The following is a 20,356-nucleotide window of genomic DNA, read 5'->3' on the forward strand; positions in this document are numbered from 1 at the left end:
ATGGGAGTGTGCATATTCATGCGTCAGTGTTCCCAGAGTGGTCAGCCATGGGGGCCACAGCCCCCACCCTGAAGAACCCCAGTGTATGGCTCTCTCCTTTCCCTCTGTCACATCCTCTCCCTGTGCACCAGATACCTTGCTGGGCCGCTTGAGCCCTGGGGTCATGCACAAACCCAGAGCTGAAACACCCTCCTGCCACCTTTGTGTGAGTTAGGAAAAGGTGAGCCTTCTGGGCAGATATTACCCCTGAAAGCTCAAAGAACGAAGGGCATCTTTTGGTATACAAGAGTGTCTCTCTCTCCAGGTGACTGCAGCTGTGCAGTGTGAGTTCTTGGGTTAGCAGAGTGTAGGCTGGGTTTCAGCTCCTGCTTGCCCCTTGGCTGGTAGTCCTTGTGCAGTACCCAACTTGTCCACAGGGTGGCGGTACCTCCTGAGAACAGCTTCTCCTGCCTGAGGTTGGGTTCTGGGAATGGATGGGCTGCAGCACCCTCTCTAGGCACCCATGCCCACTAACTTGGCAGCGGGCACACTTGGGACCCCACCTACCAGCGTGGTGGGCAGGCTGGTTCATGACCCCTCCAGTGAAAGCTACGGCTTAGGTTCACGCCAGGATCCCCACTAGGAGAGCTGCACTGCCACTAGCCGAGGCGGACCCCCTTTCTGCAGGGCAAGGCTGGAGCCACATGCACACACTGGCTTTTTGGCTGTCCTGTCCTAAGCCCCCACACCATCCGCATTATCTCGTGACCACGTTTTTTCCTCCAGATATGTGGGCCACATGTGGTTAGGCCATATCTTCTACACATCGGCAAAACCTAATGGGATTTCCAGACTCTTCCTGCTCTTCAAGTGGAGGAATGCCTCTGAATTTCTAGATGATATCTGCAGGTGTGTTTTGTTTTTGTTTTTCGAGACTGGGTCTTGCTCTCTAGCCCAGGCTGGCATGATTTTGGCTCACTGGAACCTCCATCTTCGGTCTTAAGCAATCCTCCCACCTCATCCTCCCAGGTAGCTGGGACTATAGGCACACACCACCACACCCAGCTAATTTTTGTACTTTTTATAGAGATGAGGTCTCACTATGTTGCCCAGGCTGGTCTTGAACTCCTGGCCTCAAGCAATCCACACACCTTGGTCTCCCAAAGTGCTGGGATTACAGGCATGAGCCACCGTGCCTGGCCTTTCTGGGGGTGTTTATTTCATCTCTGAGTGGATTTTCTGGTAACCTTCAGAGCTTTGAGGAAGGCCTAATTGTCACCCTCATAGCCTGGTCACACCCCAGGAGATAAAGCCCCCAAAGGAGATAAAGCTCCTTGCTAAGAGCCCTGGCGGAGGCTTACATGGGCTGTGGGTAGTCAGGGCAGCGAGGAAGCTCTAGGGTCTGGGGCACTTGGGTAAGTCTCCAAGGAGGAGATGGGCTTTGACCAGACAGTAAGGATGGGGAAAGCCTGCATGGAGGAGGAGGAGGGAGGAAGGCATTTGGGGACTGTGTTGGGGGCATCTTCCCATCCTGCTCTGGTGTGGGGTCAGTGCTCCAAAGGCCCACGGTAGAAGAGGATGGCACTGCCCTTCACCCTCAGGCTAGTGTCTCCCTGAAATCGAAACCAGATGATCTCCTTGCCTTCTTCAGAGAGAGAGAGAGAGAGAGAGAGATGCTCTGCTGGCACGGGAAGCTTGTCCCATGACACTTAGTCCAATAATTGTTCCCAGTGTGTGCTTAGCCCTGGGAACCCTGCTGATCTTGGATAAGGACACAGGGCCATAGCAGAGCCCAGGAAGAACACTTGGGGCTCCAAGGTTAGGTTCTTGGTATTAAGGTGAGAGACAAAAAGATGGTCCTCTGACTGAGGAGATTTGCCCTAAAGAGGATGACCAGGAGCTCACTGTGTGGCAGGGGATAGAAAAGAAGATTTGCTGGCCTCTTATGGAGTTAAGGTTGGGGTTGGCATGGGCCAATAGAGAGGGACAGGCCTGCAGAAAGCGCTTTTCTATCCAAGCTATAGGACTTGGGTTTCTCAGTCTCACCCACCCTATCCACATAAGCCTCAGCACAACTTTACACCCACTAGGATGACTACAATAGACAAGAATGGAAAATCAATGTTGCAAGGATGTGGGGAAATTGGAACCCTCATAACTGCTCGTGGAAATGTACAGTGGTGCAGCCACTATGAAAAACAATTTGATGGCTCTTCAAAATGTTAGACATATAATTGCCACATGACCCAGCAATTCCCCTCCCAGGTATATTCCCCAAAGAAGTGAAAACTGGTACTTCAAAAATATATGTACACTCTCTGGGCATGGTGGCTCACGCCTGTAATCCCAGCACTTTGGGAAGCCGAGGCAGGTGGATCACCTGAGGTCAGGAGTTCGAGACCAGCCTGACCAACATGGTGAAACCCCGTCTCTACTAAAACAATACAAAATTAGCCTGATTACATGCCTGTAATCCCAGCTACTCAGGAGGCTGAGACAGGAGAATCTCTTGAACCCCTGAGGCGGAGGTTGCAGTGAGCCGAGAATGTGCCACTGCACTTCAGCCTGGGTGACAGAGTGAGACTCTGTCTCAATAAACAAACAAACAAACAAATAAATAAATAAATAAATGTTTTACACACACACACACACTCTCATGTGTACAGCAGTAATATTCACAATACCCAAAAGGTGAAAATAGTCCAAATGTACATCAACAAATTAATGGATAAACAACATGTGTTATATCCATATAATGAATGTCATTCAGCCATAAAAGGGATAAAGTACTGATGCTTCCATTCAGTGGGTGAACCTGGAAACATGCTGAGCAATAGTAGCCAGACAAGACACAAAGATCACGTGTTGTATGACTGTATTTATATGGAATAGCCAGAATAAGTATATCTGTAGAGACATCTACAGATTGGTTGTTTCCAGAGGCTGGGGAAGTGGGATGATGGGGAGCAAATGCTTAATGGGTATGGGGTGTCTTTTGGGGGTGATAAAAATGTTTGGAAACTAGACAGAGGTGGTGGTTGCCCAACATTGTGAACGTACTAATTGCCACGGAATTGTTCGCTCTAAAATTGTTCATTTTAAATTATGTGAATTTCACTTCGATGTAAAAAAAAGAGAGAGAGAAAAACCAGCCTCAGTGTTCTTACTAGTAAAAAGAGGCTAATAACACTACTTATTTCATGGAGAGGTAGTAAGGAATAAAATAATAGGCGCAAAGTGGCCAGCATTCAGCTATTGAATAAAGGGTAGCCAGTGTTCTCTGAATGCTACTCTCTGGGGTTGCAACAAGGGGTGCTCCAAATCTCTTTCTTGGCCCCTGGGGAACGTGGCTTAAGTTCCTGCGCAAAGAACCGAAAAGCCCAAAGAGCTGTAGCTGCGAGGTAGAGGGCTGTGCCTCTACTGTGGTCAGAGCCGTGCCCCTTACAGCTGGGTAGCGCTGAGAGCAGAGCAGCGCCCGCCCGCGGGACTGGCCTGGGGATCCCGCAGGCGGGAGGGCCTTTCCCTACCTGGGAGGTGCACGGTTGGCCACCAGGGCGCGCTGCTGGAATCTCCCTTCCCGGAAATCGGACGGAGGTTTAGGCCTCAGAGTCACTTAAACTTGTAACCCTACCAGTAGCTGTGGAGTCTAGTAAATGTGGGGTCTGCCGGGGTTCGCCAGTCATCCCATGCTGCTGAGGGGCAGACATGGGGCCCATTGGCCACAGGAGACCTACAGGCTTCTCTCCCACTCTTCTCCTGCCTGCACCCCGTCTCAGGGAGAGGCTGCACCTCCTGCTTGGGATCAGCCACCCCCAAATACTGCATCAATGGCCCATGCCTCTGCCTGCGGGGCTGGGCCAGCGCGGGAGAGGCGGGCAGAGGAGCTGGGGATCTGTGGTATGTCCTGACCCCACACACTTTGTGTGTGCCATAAAGCCACAGCCTTTCCTTCCCACCCAGCCCGTCTGCATGAGAAAGCATCACCTCTGCTTTCTGTTTGATCCGGCAGTTCTCAGCCAGGCTGGAGGCGACCTGGAATCCCAGATCGTCTACCGACACCCCTAGTTTCCCTCGCCGCTCCTCTGGAGGAGGTCCCTAACCCCTGATGCTGCACCACAGACAAAACTGATAGAATCCCACCACCACCAAGATTGCTACCTGGTTGTCCCCAACCCCAGGTCAGACCCCTGCATGCATCTATGGCCCAGCTCCCGTTTTCTGGGGCTGTCTTTAAAACCTACTTTGCATTCCTGCCAGATCCAACTCATCGCCTCCCGCCTCTTGACCTCGTTCTCTCTGTGCACTTTCTTGTATTTAGGGAAACAGCAACAGTAAACCCCAAAGACTCATTACAGGGAGCTTTTTTTTTTTTTTTTTTTTTTTTTTTTTTTTTTTTTTTTTTGCAGCCAATGATGTTTGTGTTCCCCGGTGCACTGCTCTGCAGCTTTCCCACGCAGTCGGCTCAGGTCTCTCCCCCGCATGTCTGCTGCCTTGTTTACTCCCCGCTTAGCGTGTGTTTATAGGATCTACATTACACTGCAATATTCCAGCCTTGTGAACTAGCATTTCTTGCTGATAATGAAAACAAAAGACACAAAGAATTCTAAGAAATGCCTACTGCGCTTGGCACGTGAGGGCCTCTCGACTTAGTGCAAGTTTGTCTACTATCAGCCCCCACGGTGTCTGGAGAGTCTTGGATTGTTGTTGGCTCTTTGGGTCCTGTGGTTTCACCCTGCAGCCTTTTGTAGGCAGTGTGGTGTCCTGGGTAGACCCAGGCCTTGTGGTTGACTGGACTAGTTAGATACAACTTGGTGACTTGCTAGCTGTGTGTCGTTAGGCAAGTTACTTAATTTTCGTGAGACTCAGTTTTCTCATCCATAAAATGAGGGAAGAAAGAAATAATTCAAAGAGATGTTTTGAGAATTTGGTGAAGAGGTATATATAGTAGACATGTCATAGACACTCAATAAGTATTGGCTGGGGTTATTAGCAAAAGCGAATAAGCCCCTTCTTTAAAGGGAACATAGCTTTTTTCTAACATCTCTGTCATACTTAAATTGGTGATCAAGAAGTTATGTTCCTGAAGACACCCAGGAGCAGAGGCCAGGGAGAAGGATGTTCCAGGGTGCAGGGGAGACCTGGACTGCCACTTGCATTTAGGGATGACCTGCACCTTCAGACGAACAGCAGGAAAAAAGACTCTTTTCCATCTCTGCTGGTTTGAGGTGGAGTTGGGCCCCCTGTCTGAGTAGGGTGAGGTGGCTGGCAGAGAGCCGGATGCCCCTTCCAATGGCTGGCCAAAGGTAGCAGAGGTAGGATTGTTCTCCAAGGAATTAGGTGTAAAAGGCCCGCAGCCAAGTGTGAGATCAAATCTCAGAAAATGTCAGTACTGGGTTGGGCATGGTGGGACCGTGCCCAGTCTTAGCTGGACAGTTTTTAAACTTTCTATTCTCTGGGTTTTTTTTTTTTTTTTTTTTTGAGAAAACAAGAAAAGATTGGTTACTCTAATTAAATATAATAATGAGAATAGATGGCTAATTGTACTGGATACACTAATGCAGAGAGATACAGGTATGTGTACAGAATAAGGTATGATTTTCTGTTTATTTAGAAAAGTTACTACAGTTTAGTCAAAAGATACATTTAATATACACATATTTTATTCAATTATATTGTAAACCTATAGTTAAAAGCTTTAAAATAACTTTTGCTATTGAGTTGTGGGAGTTCTATATGTATTTTGGATGTTAGTTAACCTCTTCTCAGATATGTGGTTTGCAAATATTTTCTCTGATTCCATAGACTGCCTTTTCAATGTTGTTTCTTTTGCTGTGCAGGTTTTTAGTTTGATGTGATTCCATTTGTCTATTTTTGCTTTTGTTGGCTGTGCTTTTGGTATCATATACAAGAAATCATCGTCTAGGCCCATGTCATGAAGACCTTCTCCTACGTTTTCTTCTAGGAGTCTTATAGGTTTAGGTGTTATATTTAAATCTTTAATCCATTGTGAGCCCATTTTTGAGTATGGTGTAAGACAGGGGTCCAATTTTATTCTTTTGTATGTGGATATTCAGTTTTCCCAAAACCATTTGTTAAAGAGGCCATCGTTTTCCCATTGTGTATTCTTGGCACCCTGTTGAAGATCAGTTGATTATATGCACATAGGTTGTTTCTGGGCTCTCTGTTTTGTTCCATTGGTCTTTGTGTCTGTTTACATGACAGTACTATACTGTTTTAATTACTATAGCTTTGTAATATATTTTGAAACAGGAAGTTGATGCCTCCAGCTTTGTTCTTCTTTCTCAAGATTGTGTTGGTTATTTGGGATCTTTTGTGGTTCCATATGAATTTTAGGATTTTTTTTCCTATTTCTGTAAAAAAATGCCATTAGAGGCTCGGTGAGGTGGCTCATGCCTATAATCCCAGCACTTTGGGAGGCCAAGATGGGCAGATCACCTGAGGTCAGGAGTTTGAGACCAACCTGGCTAACAAGGTGAAACCCGTCTCTACTAAAAATACAAAAATTAGCCAGGCATGGTGGCGGGTGCCTGTAATTCCAGCTTCTCCGGAGGCTGAGGCAGGAGAATTGCTTGAACCCAGAAGGCGGAGGTTGCAGTGAGCCAAGATCGCGCTGCTGCACTCCAGCCTGGGCAACAGAGCAAGACTCTCTCAAAAAAAAAAAAAAAAAAAAGCCATTAGATTTTGATAGGGATCACATTGAATCTGTAGATCATTTAAAGTAGCATGAACATGAACATTTAAACAACATTGTTAGATCTTTCAATCTATAAACATGGGATGTCTTTCCATCTACTTGTGTCCTCTTTGATTTCCTTCATCAATATTATGTAGTTTTCTTTGATTTCTTTCATCAGTGTTATGTACAAGTCTTTCATCTCCTTGGTTGAGTTTATTCCTAACTATTTTATCCTTCTTGGTGCTACTGCAAATGGGATTGTTTTTTGTAATTTTCTTTTGGATACTTTGTTGTTAGTGTACCAAAACATAACTAACTTTTGTATGTTGATCTTGTATCCTACAACTTTATGGAATTTGTGTATTCATTGTAATAGTTTTTTTGTATGGAGTCTTTGGGTTTTCTACATATAAGATTATGTCATTGCAAACAGAGAAAGTGTTACTTAATCGTTTCCAATTTGTATGACTTTTAAATTTCTTTTCCTTGCCTAATTGCTCTGTTAGGACTTCGAGTACTATGTTGACTAGAAGTGGCAAGAGCAGGTATCCTTTACCTTGTTCCTGATCTTACAGACAAAGCTTTCAGTTTTTCATTGTTGAGTATAATGTTAGCTATGAGCTTGTCATATATGGTCTTTATTTTGTCCTTTTATACCTAGTTTGTTGAGAGTTTTTACTAAGAAAAGATGTTGAATTTTGTCAAATGCTTTTTCTGCATCTATTGAGATGATCATTTGATGTTTATCCTTCATTTTGTTAACGTGGTGTGTTACATTGATTGTTTTACATATGATGAGCCATCCTTGCAAAGGATTTGAATAGACATTTCTCGAAAGAAAGCATACAAATGGCCAACAGGTACATGAAAAGATGCTCAACATCACTAATCATGAGGGAAATGCAAATCAAAACCACAATGAAATATCACTTCACACCTGTTAGAGTGGCTATTGTCCAAAAAAAAAGGTAAACAAAGTGAGACAAACTCCAAACCAGTAACAAGTGCTGTTGAGGAGACACTGGAACTCTTGTACACTGTTGGTGGGAATGTAAAATCATGCAGCCACTATGGAAAACAGTATAGAGGTTTATAAAATAATTAAAAACAGAACTACTAAATGATCTAGCAATCCCACTTCTGGGTATACATCCAAAAGAATTGAAGGATCCCAAAGAGATATTAGCAGTCCTTTGTTCATTGTAGCACCATTCACAATATCCAAGACATGAAAACGACCTCAATATTCATCAACAGATGAATGAATAAAGAAAATTTGGTATGTACATTCAGTGAAATATTAATCAGTCTTAAAAAGAAGGAAATTCTGGAATATATAACACTATGGATGAACCTGGATGACATTATGCTAAGAGAAATTAGCTTATCACAGAAGAACAAATACTACATGATTCCACTGATGTGGGGTATCCAAAATAGGCCAACTCATAGAAACAAAGTAGAATGACTGTTTTCAGGGGATTGGGAGAGGAGGAAATTAAAACCAATCCAACTGTCCATAGACAGTTTTTTTTAAAATTTTTTTTTTTTGAGACAGAGTCTCGCTCTGTTGCCCAGGCTGGAGTGCAGTGGCACGATTTTGGCTCACTGCAAGCTCTGCCTCCCGGGTTCACGCTATTCTCCTGCCCCAGCCTCCCTAGCAGCTGGGACTACAGGCGCCCGCCACCACGCCCGGCTAATTTTTCATGTTTTTAGTAGAGACGGGGTTTCACTGTGTTAGCCAGGATCATCTCAATCTCCTGACCTCATGATCAGCTTGCCTCGGCTTCCCAAAGTGCTGGGATTTCAGGCGTACAGGGATACGCCTGTACAGGGATTACAGGGATACACTGCGCCCGGCCATAGACAGTTTTTGTTTTTTAAAACAAACTTAAAGTTTGAATCTCACCAGATCCAGATAATGAAATACCAAGCCTCTCAAAAGGTATCAAAGAACGGAAACTCAACAGATCATCACATCCAGACAATGAGATGCCAGGCCCCTCATTTGTCGTGATTGCTTCCTTAGCCCTCCAGAATTCCTGTTTTCCCATACATAGTTACACTTTTTCTCTGCTATATAAACCCCTAATTTTAGCCAGTCAGGGACATGGATTTGAGACTGATCTCTCATCTCCTCTACTGCAGCAATTAAAGCCTTCTTACTTGGCAGTAATCATCTCAGTTGTTGGCTATCTTTGCAGCAAACAGCAGGACTCAGACTGAATCCCTGGTGTTTCGGTAACGAAATGAAGAGTTGCTATTCAAGAGGTATAAAGTTTCAGTTATACAACATATTCTAGAGATCTGCTGTACAACACTGTGCTTACAGTTAACAATACTGTGTACCTGTGTACTTAAAAATTTGCTAAGAGAGTATGAGGCAGGAGAATAGGGTCTGGAGGCAGGGAACCTAAGGCTGATTCACACTGACTTTCTAGAACTAAATCGAAAAGAAAATCCCAACTTTCCATGCCGAAGTAACAAAAGGACGAGAAGCTACTCCCTTTGCAAATCCCCTGCTATTGGGCTCTGCAGGTGGAAAATGGACAGTTCCTCTGATTGGTTGCAGAAAGCAACCAATCAGATATTTGCATAGCAGTGTAACTTTGTAACTTCACTTCAGCCTCTGATTGTGGACCACTATTCATTTGCATGGGGTGAACACCAAGTGGCCAATGGGAAACTTCTAGGAGGTATTTGGACCCCAGAAGATTCTGAATGCAAGCTCTTGAGACCCTATGCTTGGCCTGCTCCCACCCTGTGGAGTATACTTTCATTTTCAATAAATCTCTGCTTTTGTTGCTTCATTCTCTCCTTGCTTTATTCAAAATGCCAAGAACCCACTATTCACAATAGCAAAGACTTGGAACCATCTCAAATGTCCATCAACGATAGACTGGATCAAGACAATGTGGCACATATATACCATGGAATACTATGCAGCCATAAAAAAGGATGAGTTCATGTCCTTTGCAGGGACATGGATGAAGCTGGAAGCCATCATTCTGAGCAAACTATCGCAAGGACAGAAAACCAAACACCACATGTTCTCACTCATAGGTGGGAATTGAACAGTGAGAACACTTGGTCACAAGGTGGGGAACATCATACACCAGGGCCTGTCGTGGAGTACGGGGTGGGGGGAGGGATAGCATTAGGAGATATACCTAATGTAAATGACGAGTTAATGGGCGCAGCATACCAACATGTCACATGTATACATATGTAACAAACCTGCATGTTGTACACATGTACCCTAGAACTTAAAGTATAACAACAACAACAAAAAAACAAAATGCCAAGAACCTGAACGCCCTCTACCACTAACAAGCAGATCTCATTTTAAGTGTTTTTATTACAACTTAAAAAAGTTTTAATTTGTTACCTATTTGTATATTTATATATCTGTGTATGCCTAAATGCATACAAATAAAGGAATATTAATAGAGCCTTTATTATAATCTATTAGAAAATTATGTACTAAAGGAGTAAAATTAGGATTTGGCTCTGTCATGTGAAATGACTCAGTTGTTTTACACCCAGATTACTAGAAGTTCTTTTTTTCACCAAATTATTCTGTTAACTCTCAGTGTTTTTCACATGCTCTTAAAATATCTTGTTGGAAATTCCCTTGGATAGCCCTGATCTGATTTCATTTGTTCGTATTTTAAAATGCTATCACAGACCTAAATTCACCCTTAAAGTAGAGACCACTCCAGAAAGTAAATCAGCTGCAATGACTGAAATAATTGCCCTCATCTGGGTCTGCTGGCTGGTAAAGTGTAAAAGAGTAAGCATATACACTAATGGCAGATGCACTTTTGGGGAGTCTGTGAATTGGGAATTCTTTGGAAATGAAGAGTTTTCTAACCTCCACAAAAACCTGCAAAAATTGGATGATGGATGAAAAATAAAACTTTCAGCTGCTTTGCTGTTACCTGAGGAAATAGCTGTAATAAAAGTAGACCACCATTCAATGCACAAAGACCCAGAATTTCCAGTAATACTTTAGCGGACCACCATGCTAACCCAAGTAGCATCACCAAGATCAATGCTCCTGAAAATCACACAGAAAAGAGGGGTCTTAGAGGATTCAAAGAGGCCATTTTTAACTGTCAGAGACAAACCTCTGATTCCAAAAAGTAGAAAAGTGAACAAATCTGGAAGTGGGAAAATTTTGGGTGTTCATGGCAAAAGAGATTATTTAAAGCTCTCAGGATAGCTGACACATAATGCCAAATAATTTAAAGTGGAATTTCAGAAAAATGCTTTGTGACATTACTCATAATAGCAGGGATAAACTGGCAACAATACTAAACCAACATTGGTAGGGGTAATTTTAGAGGTATTCCTAAGGATATTTAAAAAACTTGTCCTACTGCCAGCAATGTGATCCTAGTAAATGCAAAGGTGGGATATGAATAAGAACTAAGATCTCGAGGGCCCTTCAGACCTCCAATCACTTTATATGAATGCTTCCTGCAATGCACTATAAATATGTTCTGATTATTATTATTATTATTATTATTATTATTTTCTCTTTCAAGAATGATGATTAAAGCTTTTCCTTGCCAGAGAGTTATGGCTGTTTTAACTGTGGCAAAAATTTCTGCTTGATTTAGTTTTCCAACCTGGAAATTTCCACTTATTTCTCTAATAATGACAACGACACTCATTTTACTGGTATTGTTATTAAGGAACTCTGTAAAGTTTGCCTTTTACCCCAAAATTTTACTGTCCTTATCATCCATGGTCCTCAGGAAAAACAGAGGGAACTAATGAAATTTGGCAGCTAAGATGAACAAACCTCCCTTAAACTCCAGTGGTCTAAAATCTTCTCTTTTCTGGCTGGAACCATGGAGGGTGTCAAAGAGAAGAAGAAGAAGGTTTCTGCTGTGCCAGAAAACCTTCAGAAAAAGAAAAGGAATTTCACAGAACTGAAGATCAAGCGCCTGAGAAATAAGTTTGCCCAAAAGATGCTTCAAAAGACAAGGCGGAAGCGTATCTGTGAAAAAGCAAATAGGCAGCTGTATAGAACTGAAATTCAACTAGCAAGGGGGGTAAGAAAAGCTGGCAACTTCTATGTGCCTGCAGAACCCACATTGGTGTTTGTCATCAGGATCAGAGGTATCAATGGTGTGAGCCCAAAGGTCCGAAAGGTGTTGCAGCTTCTTCGCTTTCGTCAAATCTTCAATGGAACCTTTGTGAAGCTCAACAAGGCTTCAGTTAACATGCTGAGGATTGTAGAGCCACACATTGCATGGGGGTACCCAAATCTGAAGTCAGTAAATGAACTAATCTACAAGCGTGGTTATGGCAAAATCAAAAAGAAGTGAATTGCTTTGACAGACAATGCTTTGATTGCTCGATCTCTTGGTAAATATGGCATCATCTGCACGAAGGATCTGATTCATGGGATCTATACTGTTGGAAAACTCTGCAAAGAAACAAATAACTTCCTGTGGCCCTTCAAATTATCTTCTCCACAAGGTGGAATGAAGAAAAAGACCACCCATTTTGTAGAAGGTGGAGATGCTGGCAACAGGGAGGACCAGATCAACAGGCTTATTAGAAGAATGAACTAAGGTGTCTTCCATGATTATTTTTCTAAGCTGGTCAGTTAATAAACAGTACCTGCTCTCAAATTGAAAAATAAAAATAAAATAAAATCTTACTTCTAGCTTCAGTGTGTATAAGATCAACCCCTTCTGGGACCAACAGGTTACCTCCTTATTTACCTCCGATATACCTCTGATATTTATTATATATTAAATATACCTCCGATATTTACCAAGAGATCGAGCAATCAAAGCATTGTCTGTCAAAGCAATTCACTTCTTATTGATTTTGCCATAACCACGCTTGTAGATTAGTTCATTTACTGACTTCAGATTTTGGGTACCCCCATGCAATGTGTGGCTCTACAATCCTCAGCATGTTAACTGAAGCCTTGTTGAGCTTCACAAAGGTTCCATTGAAGATTTGATGAAGGCGAAGAAGCTGCAACACCTTTTGGACCTTTGGGCTCACACCATTGATACCTCTGAATTAATATAAGGCCAAGCTGGGTGTGGTGGTTCGTGTCTGTAGTCTTAGCTGCTCAGGAGGCTGAGGTGGGAGACTGCTTGATGCCAAGAGTTTGAGGCTGTACTGCACTATGATTGCACCTGTGAATAGCTATTGCACTCCGGCCTGGGCAATATAGCAACACCCTGTCTCTAAAAAAAAAGAAAAAGAAAAATGGCCCGTCCATGTATTTGAAAATTTCACTACCAATCTTTGATTTGGTCCTATTACAATGATGATGAAATATGATTAAGAATTGCAAGGGCGTCATAGAGTACCTTCCACTTTATCATCAACAGATATGATCTGCATTTCCAAACCACTCACCTATGATCCACAACAAGAGATTTAGTGTTCTGGGAAAGACCTGAGATAAACTACGTTTGATCCTCGAGGAAATGGACCTTATCAGATACTGTTAACAACTGACGCAGCAGTAATACTCCAAAGTATGGATCCTTAGGTTAACTATTTCCTAGCTCAAAAGACATAAATTTCCTCCGGACTCTGGGACACCCATTCCACTGGAAATCTTTGTGTGTTTTTTTTTTGAGGTGGAGTCTCGCTCTGTCGCCCAGGCTGGAGTGCAGTGGCTCCATCTCGGCTCACTGCAAGCTCCGCCTCCTGGGTTCACGCCATTCTCCTGCCTCAGCCTCCCGAGTAGCTGGGACTACAGGCGCCCGCCACCACGCCTGGCTAATTTTTTGTATTTTTTAGTATAGACGGGGTTTCACCGTGTCAGCCAGGATGGTCTTGATCTCCTGACCTTGTGATGCGCCCGCCTCGGCCTCCCAAAGTGCTGGGATTACAGGCGTGAGCCCCCGCGCCCGGCTCCACTGGAAATCTTCAACTGAGATTCTTAGGTGTGCTGCAGAAGATGCTGACTTCCGAAGTGGATAGCTTCTGCCCCGCACTCTGGATAAGGATTAACATTCTGACCCAACACCCTTTCCCGGCTATTATTCTACTTTGAAGCCACCTAAATATTAATGTTAGCTTCCTTATTTTTATCCTATTACTTCTTTTCTTTTCTTTTTTTTTTTTAGAGCCAGGGTCTCACTCTGTTGCTCAGGCTGGAGTGCAGTGGAACAATCATAGCTCACTGCAACCTCAGACTCCTGGGCTCTAGTGATCCTCCCACCTCAGTTTCCCAAGTACCTGGTATGATGGGCACAAGCCACTGTACCTGGCCCTCATCCTATTACTTCTGACCTCTTATGTTCTCGATCTACCACTTAATAGAAAACAAAATTTTCTTATACTTTTTTTTTTTTTTTTCCAGACCATTGCTGCCACTCTGAATCTAACAACCCTGCTGACAAAAATTTCATAGCTGTCCTTTTAAAAACTTCACAAGGCAACCTCCCTTTAACTGGCTCCTTATGGTAATTATGTTTCACTCACATCATTAATCCCAATCTTCAGTCTTGCAACAATTGCGCTTGGACTTCATGCCAACAAATTGCTTCTGCTGAGGCCGTTACAAGGCCAATCAATCAGGACTAATATTGGGTTTATTCTGGCTACCATGGTTGTTTGCTTTCTTCAGAGACATCTGAGCATGCTTTGCAGAAACTATTTAATTCTACTCAAGGAATCTGTTCATCTTGAGGAACACAAAAGTGACTCATTCCTATTGTAATAAATGATACTTAATACCAGTGTAATCAGTGCTCCACTAAAATCCTATTTCTTACATGACATCAGGCTCATTCTGTCCACTGCCCAGTAACTTACCCTGTGATTCCAATGAATTGTTACAGATTGCAAGATATTTAAAACTACCATCCCACCAGGAAATCATGTTTTCTTAAAAAAGATATCCAGAAGTGCCCAGGCGCGGTGGCTCACACCTGTAATCCCAGCACTTTGGGAGGCTGAGGGGGGCAGATCACCTGAGGTGGGAGTTCGAGACCAGCCTGACCAACATGGAGAAACCTTGTCTCTACTAAAAATACAAACTTAGCTGGGCATGGTAGCGCATGCCTGTAATCTCAGCTACTCGGGAGGCTGAGGCAGGAGAACGGCTTGAACCTGGGAGGTGGAGGTTGTGGTGAGCTGAGATCACGCCATTGCACTCCAGCCTGGGCAACAAGGGCGAAACTCCCATCTCAAAAAAAAAAAAAAAAAAAAAAAAAATACCAAGAGCTTCTAAAATGAGGAAAGCACAGGTCATCTGGCAGACCATCCAGGAAGGATAACTGATTTCTCTCATACAGGATGCAATTCCCATAGTAGGAATAAACCAAGATATATGCAGCAAAATTTGACAGAACTGAAGGGAGAAATAGACAGTTCTACATTAACAATGAGAGGCTTTAAAACCCCTCTTTCAATTTTGGAAAGGCTGAGACAGAACGTCAGTAAGGAAATGCAGAATGTGAACACACAGTGAACCAGTTAGATCTCACAGACATGCAGAAAATGAACTGACAACAGCGTGCACATTCTTCCCCAGGGCACTACTTCTGCCTCCTCCATCCCCGCTGCTCCTGATCCCTGTCCACAGACCCACTTCCCGCGCTGGTGTGATCCTCGTGGCCACTGTGGCCCTTACTTTGGAGATCCTGCTGTTCCAGTCCTTCCCGCCTTCCGCAGAGCTGTACTCCTCCTTCTGAAGAAGCCACCTGGGGCCCATCTTCCTGGCTCCTCAGAGTCCTTGCAACAGCGGGCACTACTTCTCAACCCCTCTCCCACTCCACTGCCTCTCAGTGTGCAAAAACACTAAGAAGTGTCCCGTATTTTCAAAATATCTCCCCTGTAGTTCCCACCTGACTTCTAGTCGTAGGTGGCCAAAGTACAATGTCTTTGAAGGATTGTTTTCCAGTGCCTGGAATATGGTAGGATCTCAACAACTGTTGTTTCAATAAAGGAATTACCAAATGGGTGAATACTAATATAACAATATCAGTTCTGGTTTCTTTCATAATTATTATTCTAATGAGTGTTAGCTTTCTTAAAAAATCATTTTCACAATTGGACCTAGACATTTTATCTTTCCCAGCTCAAGACGGATAAACGCAGAATGACAGGCCAGGCACCGTGGCTCATGCCTGTAATCCCAGCACTTCGGGAGGCGGAGGCCGGTGGATCACTTGAGACCAGGAGTTCAAGACCTGTCTGGTCAACAGGGTGAAACCCCATCTCTACAGAAAATACAAAGAAGTTAGCAGGGCGTCGTGGCGCTCACCTGTAATCCCGGCTGCTCGGGAGGCTGACGCAGGAGAATCACTTGAGCCCGGGAGGCGGAGGTTGCAATGAGCCGAGATCGCACTACTGCACTCCAGACTGGGCAACAGGGTGAGTCTCCGTTTCAAAAAAAAAAAGACGCAGAATGATAAATTCTTAATATCTTAATGTATAATGAGAAGTATAACTATTCAGAAGTCCAAGCACTTGTGTGTGCATGGTGCTATCGCCTTGCTGTAGGCAAACCTACATGGGAATCCACCTTGACACACAGGCCACTTCCTGAGCCTGGACCGTCTCAGAGCTGGGGAACTGGCCCAGCGCAAAAGGGTCGGGAGCATCTGGGACAGAGACTGCGCTCTACCAGCTTCAGTGACATGGCCTCCATCCACGCTCCCCAACTCAGCAGAGAGAGCACACCATCAGACTTCTAAGACTTAGTTGCCAAGAAGTGTTGAATTAAACTCTCTGAGACCTCTCTTTGGTCTGACTCTGGCAGCCTCAGTTTCCCAGAGCCTGTGGAAACTCGGCAGCCGAGAGGCGGAAGGCTGGGCCACGTCCGGAGAAGAAGGAACCTGGGAAATAACTTTTCTCTTAGGATCTGGCTTGACTCTCACGGGCACAGCCAAGTCCCTGGGGACCCAGCAGAGTTCTGAAGCGCGTCGGGGCGCGGTGGGGTGGGGCGGGGCGCGGCAGGGTGGAACGCCCCAGGGCGGGGCTACGGAAGCTGGCGAGGTCCAGCCCCGCCTGGGGCCTCCGGACGTTGCTCCCTGAACCCTCGGAGGTGGCGGTGGATCTTACTCCTTCCAGCCAGTGAGGATCCAGCAATCTTCTCCGTGCCTCCCCCCGCGCCTGTTGGTTGGAAGTGACAACCTTGAAGATCGGCCGGTTGGAAGTGAAGACCTTGAAGATCGGCAGGCGCAGCGGGGCCGAGGGGGCGGGTCTGGCACTAGGTCCCGCCCCTGCACGCCAGGAACCCCAGAGGAAGTCGCAGTTCAGCCCAGCTGAGTCCTGTCTGCAGAATCCACACCAACCAGCATCATGTCCATGACACTGGGGTACTGGGACATCCGCGGGGTTAGTGAGGGTCCGCTGCACGGTGGGACCGGGCGCGTGGGCGGGAAGTGCCGAGCGGCTGGGGACCGGCTCTAGGGACGGTTCCTCTTTAGGGCTACCTCTCACAGGAGGGCCTGTGCATGCCTCTGTGTGTGTGTGTGTGTGTGTGTGTGTGTGTGTGTGCCGGGGAGGCGGAGAGGGGTGCAGTGCAGTGTAGACTGGGGGAAGAAGAAGGGCAGGTGTGTAGGTGCGTGCATTGTAGACTGGGGGCTCGCCTGGTGCAGAGAAATTCACCAAGTCAGGGACCTGCCATCTCTGACCCGAGCTGCGGGCCATCTCTCCCAGCTGGCCCACGCCATCCGCCTGCTCCTGGAATACACAGACTCAAGCTATGAGGAAAAGAAGTACACAATGGGGGACGGTAATGGGCACCCTCGTGTCCGGGCCCTGCCCACTCCCGCTGAGTTGGCACCAAGCAACCCATGGTGGCCACCTGTGGCTGACTCTGCAGGCCTCCCCTGCTGGAGCTGCAGGCTGTCCCTTCCCTGAGCCCTGGTGAGGGAGCCCTCTGGCCTTGCAAGGCAGAATGCTGGGGCGGGATGCTGGGCCCCTTGTCTGGGTAACTGGGATGGGTGTTCCTCAGAGCTTGCTTAAACCCTGGAAGCCTTAGTCGCGTGGGGTCCACAGCCCTCACCGGGATTCTTTCTCTCTGAACCCCGGGATGCAGGGCTGCGTAGTCAGATTCTAGATCCACCTGTCTCAGGGGTCTTGCCACTGGCTCCTTGGGAGGGTCCCGGGGAAGGAGGGCTGGGCTCTGGGGAGGTTTGTTTTCACTTCATCTTCCCCACCACAGCTCCTGACTATGACAGAAGCCAGTGGCTGAATGAAAAATTCAAGCTGGGCCTGGACTTTCCCAATGTAGGTGCAGGGGAAGGGGCGGTTTTGGGGGCAAGTGCAATGTGTCTCTGACCCCATCTCCTCTCCCCAGCTTAGAGGGGTTAGGATCCGGAGTCTTCTGCCCAATTCCCTCACTCCTGGCTGTCTACACAGCCCTTCCATGATGTTCTGTGTCCAAGCTCATTCGTCCATATGACAGTATTCTTATTTCAGGCCTGCCATGAGCAGGCACAGTGAGTGCCCGGTCTCCTCTCTTCTCATAAGTCCTTGCTTATGAGAAGGGGATGCTGGGGAACCTGGTGGCCCAACTGAGCTTCCGCGGTTTCCCATTCATCCAGCTGCCCTACTTGATTGATGGGACTCACAAGATCACCCAGAGCAACGCCATCCTGCGCTACATTGCCCGCAAGCACAACCTGTGTGAGTGTGGTTTGCTGCAGTGTGTGGGGGGAAGGTGGCCTCCTCCTTGGCTGGATTGGGGTGCGATGCTCAGAGTGAGTGTGTTTTGTGGGTGGCAGGTGGGGAGACAGAAGAGGAGAAGATTCGTGTGGACATTTTGGAGAACCAGGCTATGGACGTCTCCAATCAGCTGGCCAGAGTCTGCTACAGCCCTGATTTTGTGAGTCCCTCCCTGGTCTGGGCCAGAAGCCAGACTTCTTGTATTCCCATCTACTCTGGTCCTATTCACAATTTGAACTCCTCACTGCTCTTGGTTCTCTCAGGGTTCCCTGTACTGTAGCAGAGTGACTGACATATCATTAAACTCTATAAAATAAAAACTTGAAATCAGTCCCCACCAATCATAGGAAGTCCGTACATCCCAAGCTAGAAATTCAGTTCCTAGACAATAAAGTCATGCATTCAGAATTCCCTTCACCTCTGACCCCTGACCTTTGCCACGGGTCATCTAACCCAGCTGGTTCACTCCATCTACCTGTTTGGGGAATACGCAGACTCACACTATGGGGTAAAGAAGTACGTAGTGGAGAAGTAATAGCACCCTCCTCTGTGGAATTCCATGCTATTTTCCTAGTGCTTCTTGACATGCACAGGGATGAATGCATTTTCCTAACAGGCAGCTCAGTGGTGGCCAGAGGGCCTTTGTTCCTCTGTCTCCTTCCACTCAGCCTCTCAAAATCTCATCTCTCCAGAAACTACTCAATGTCCATTTAATTATTCTGCCACTCCACTAGGAGGAACTTTCAACTTCTTTCTCTGAGCTCCTTTAGTTCTTTATATCCTTGATTCTGCTCGTGTCTGGGTCCAGAGCCTGCCAGGTGCTCAGGTGCTCCTGGGCTGACCCAGAGGAGTGTGGTTGGGAGGTCAGTGGGGACAGATTCAGGTATAGTGTTGTGTTCCTCTCTGCCATCCCATTGCCACAAAAGCCTCCAGCTACCCATTTGGAGCCTAATAAATGCTGGTATGTCCAACTAAGCCAGTTCCAGCTGTGGGGAAGATGGCTGCTTGCTCGTGGTCAGCTGGGGCCATACGCAGAACTGGGGAGGCCGCATCTGTGCAGGGATCTTGTGTCTGACGGTGGTGACAGCTGTTTTCTGCCTCAGGAGAAACTGAAGCCAGAATACTTGGAGGGACTTCCTACAATGATGCAGCACTTCTCACAGTTCCTGGGGAAGAGGCCATGGTTTGTTGGAGACAAGGTAATGGGGTCATGTGATGGGGACACTAGAGATTTGTCATACATCCTATGTTATGGAGGTTCCAGCCCACACATTCTTGGCCTTCTGCAGATCACCTTTGTAGATTTCCTCGCCTATGATGTCCTTGATCTCCACCGTATATTTGAGCCAAAGTGCTTGGACGCCTTCCCAAATCTGAAGGACTTCATCTCCCACTTTGAGGTGATGCCCCCATCCTCCTTTCTCTTTGATGCCCCTTGTTCCGTTACCTCCTTTGAGATGCTTTCCCAGTCCTGGAGCTACACAAAGAATAACTTGCATTTATTGAGTGCTGGCTTTATGCCAGGAACCGTGCCCAGCACTTAATACCTATTGTGTGGAATTTGAACTTTACAACATTCCTACAGGGTGACAGAATTATCTTGCCCATTTTAGAGATAAGGAAACTGAGAATGAGAGGGTCAGGCCTTTGCTCAGGGTCCCAGAGCCAGTGGAGGCTGTGCTGGGCTCCCTGTGAGCCTCTGGATCTATGGGCAGCAGTCAGGGCTCTCCCTTTTGTGACAAAAGAAAAAAGCCTCAGGCCTCATCCAGCCTGGGTTTCACAACCCAGGACACTTTGGAAGAGGCAGAGAACTTTAGGAGTGCGGATGCAGCTGGCAATAGTAGGACTGACACACCGTGGCATTGATGTCGAGTACGAAACCCACAGGCAGTATTCATAGCTACCCCCAGAAGCTTTGCATGGTTGGACCCCCATGTGGAAAATCCTGAGATATGGAGCTGAGGCTGGAGCTGGATTAGGGGACATATGTGGGTGCCCCTGTTGAAGGAG

The 20,356-nt window shown here is 46.0% G+C and overlaps 2 protein-coding genes and 1 pseudogene across 10 annotated transcripts in view; 2 read left to right on the forward strand and 1 right to left on the reverse strand.

Annotated features, from left to right (window-relative positions):
• Positions 1 to 20,356, reverse strand: part of PSMA5 (proteasome 20S subunit alpha 5) — a 509,972-nt gene that overhangs the window by 240,696 nt on the left and 248,920 nt on the right. The window lies entirely within an intron of this gene.
• LOC126930060 (glutathione S-transferase Mu 1) overlaps positions 1 to 20,356 on the forward strand; it is a 77,212-nt gene that overhangs the window by 10,137 nt on the left and 46,719 nt on the right. For 4 of the 8 annotated variants that reach the window (XM_050746732.1, XM_050746765.1, XM_050746758.1 and 1 more), the window contains exons 1-7: positions 16,636 to 17,011; positions 17,336 to 17,411; positions 17,844 to 17,908; positions 18,226 to 18,307; positions 18,406 to 18,506; positions 19,450 to 19,545; positions 19,636 to 19,746. The exons of 1 other annotated variant lie outside the window; for it this stretch is intronic. In XM_050746732.1, the coding sequence (XP_050602689.1) occupies positions 16,976 to 17,011; positions 17,336 to 17,411; positions 17,844 to 17,908; positions 18,226 to 18,307; positions 18,406 to 18,506; positions 19,450 to 19,545; positions 19,636 to 19,746 (567 nt within the window). In that variant the 5' untranslated portion in view covers positions 16,636 to 16,975. Of the gene's footprint in view, positions 1 to 16,635; positions 17,012 to 17,335; positions 17,412 to 17,843; positions 17,909 to 17,980; positions 18,184 to 18,225; positions 18,308 to 18,405; positions 18,507 to 19,449; positions 19,747 to 20,356 lie in introns of those variants that run through there. 3 more of the 8 variants (XM_050746724.1, XM_050746786.1, XM_050746795.1) reach the window with 3 other exon arrangements.
• LOC126930095 (60S ribosomal protein L7-like) lies at positions 11,508 to 12,332 on the forward strand (annotated as a pseudogene). Its single transcript, XR_007717447.1, has one exon. The product of XR_007717447.1 is annotated as a 60S ribosomal protein L7-like (transcript).

Source organism: Macaca thibetana, chromosome 1 (genome assembly GCF_024542745.1).
Source record: "Macaca thibetana thibetana isolate TM-01 chromosome 1, ASM2454274v1, whole genome shotgun sequence".
In the NCBI taxonomy this organism is placed as follows: domain Eukaryota; kingdom Metazoa; phylum Chordata; class Mammalia; order Primates; family Cercopithecidae; genus Macaca; species Macaca thibetana.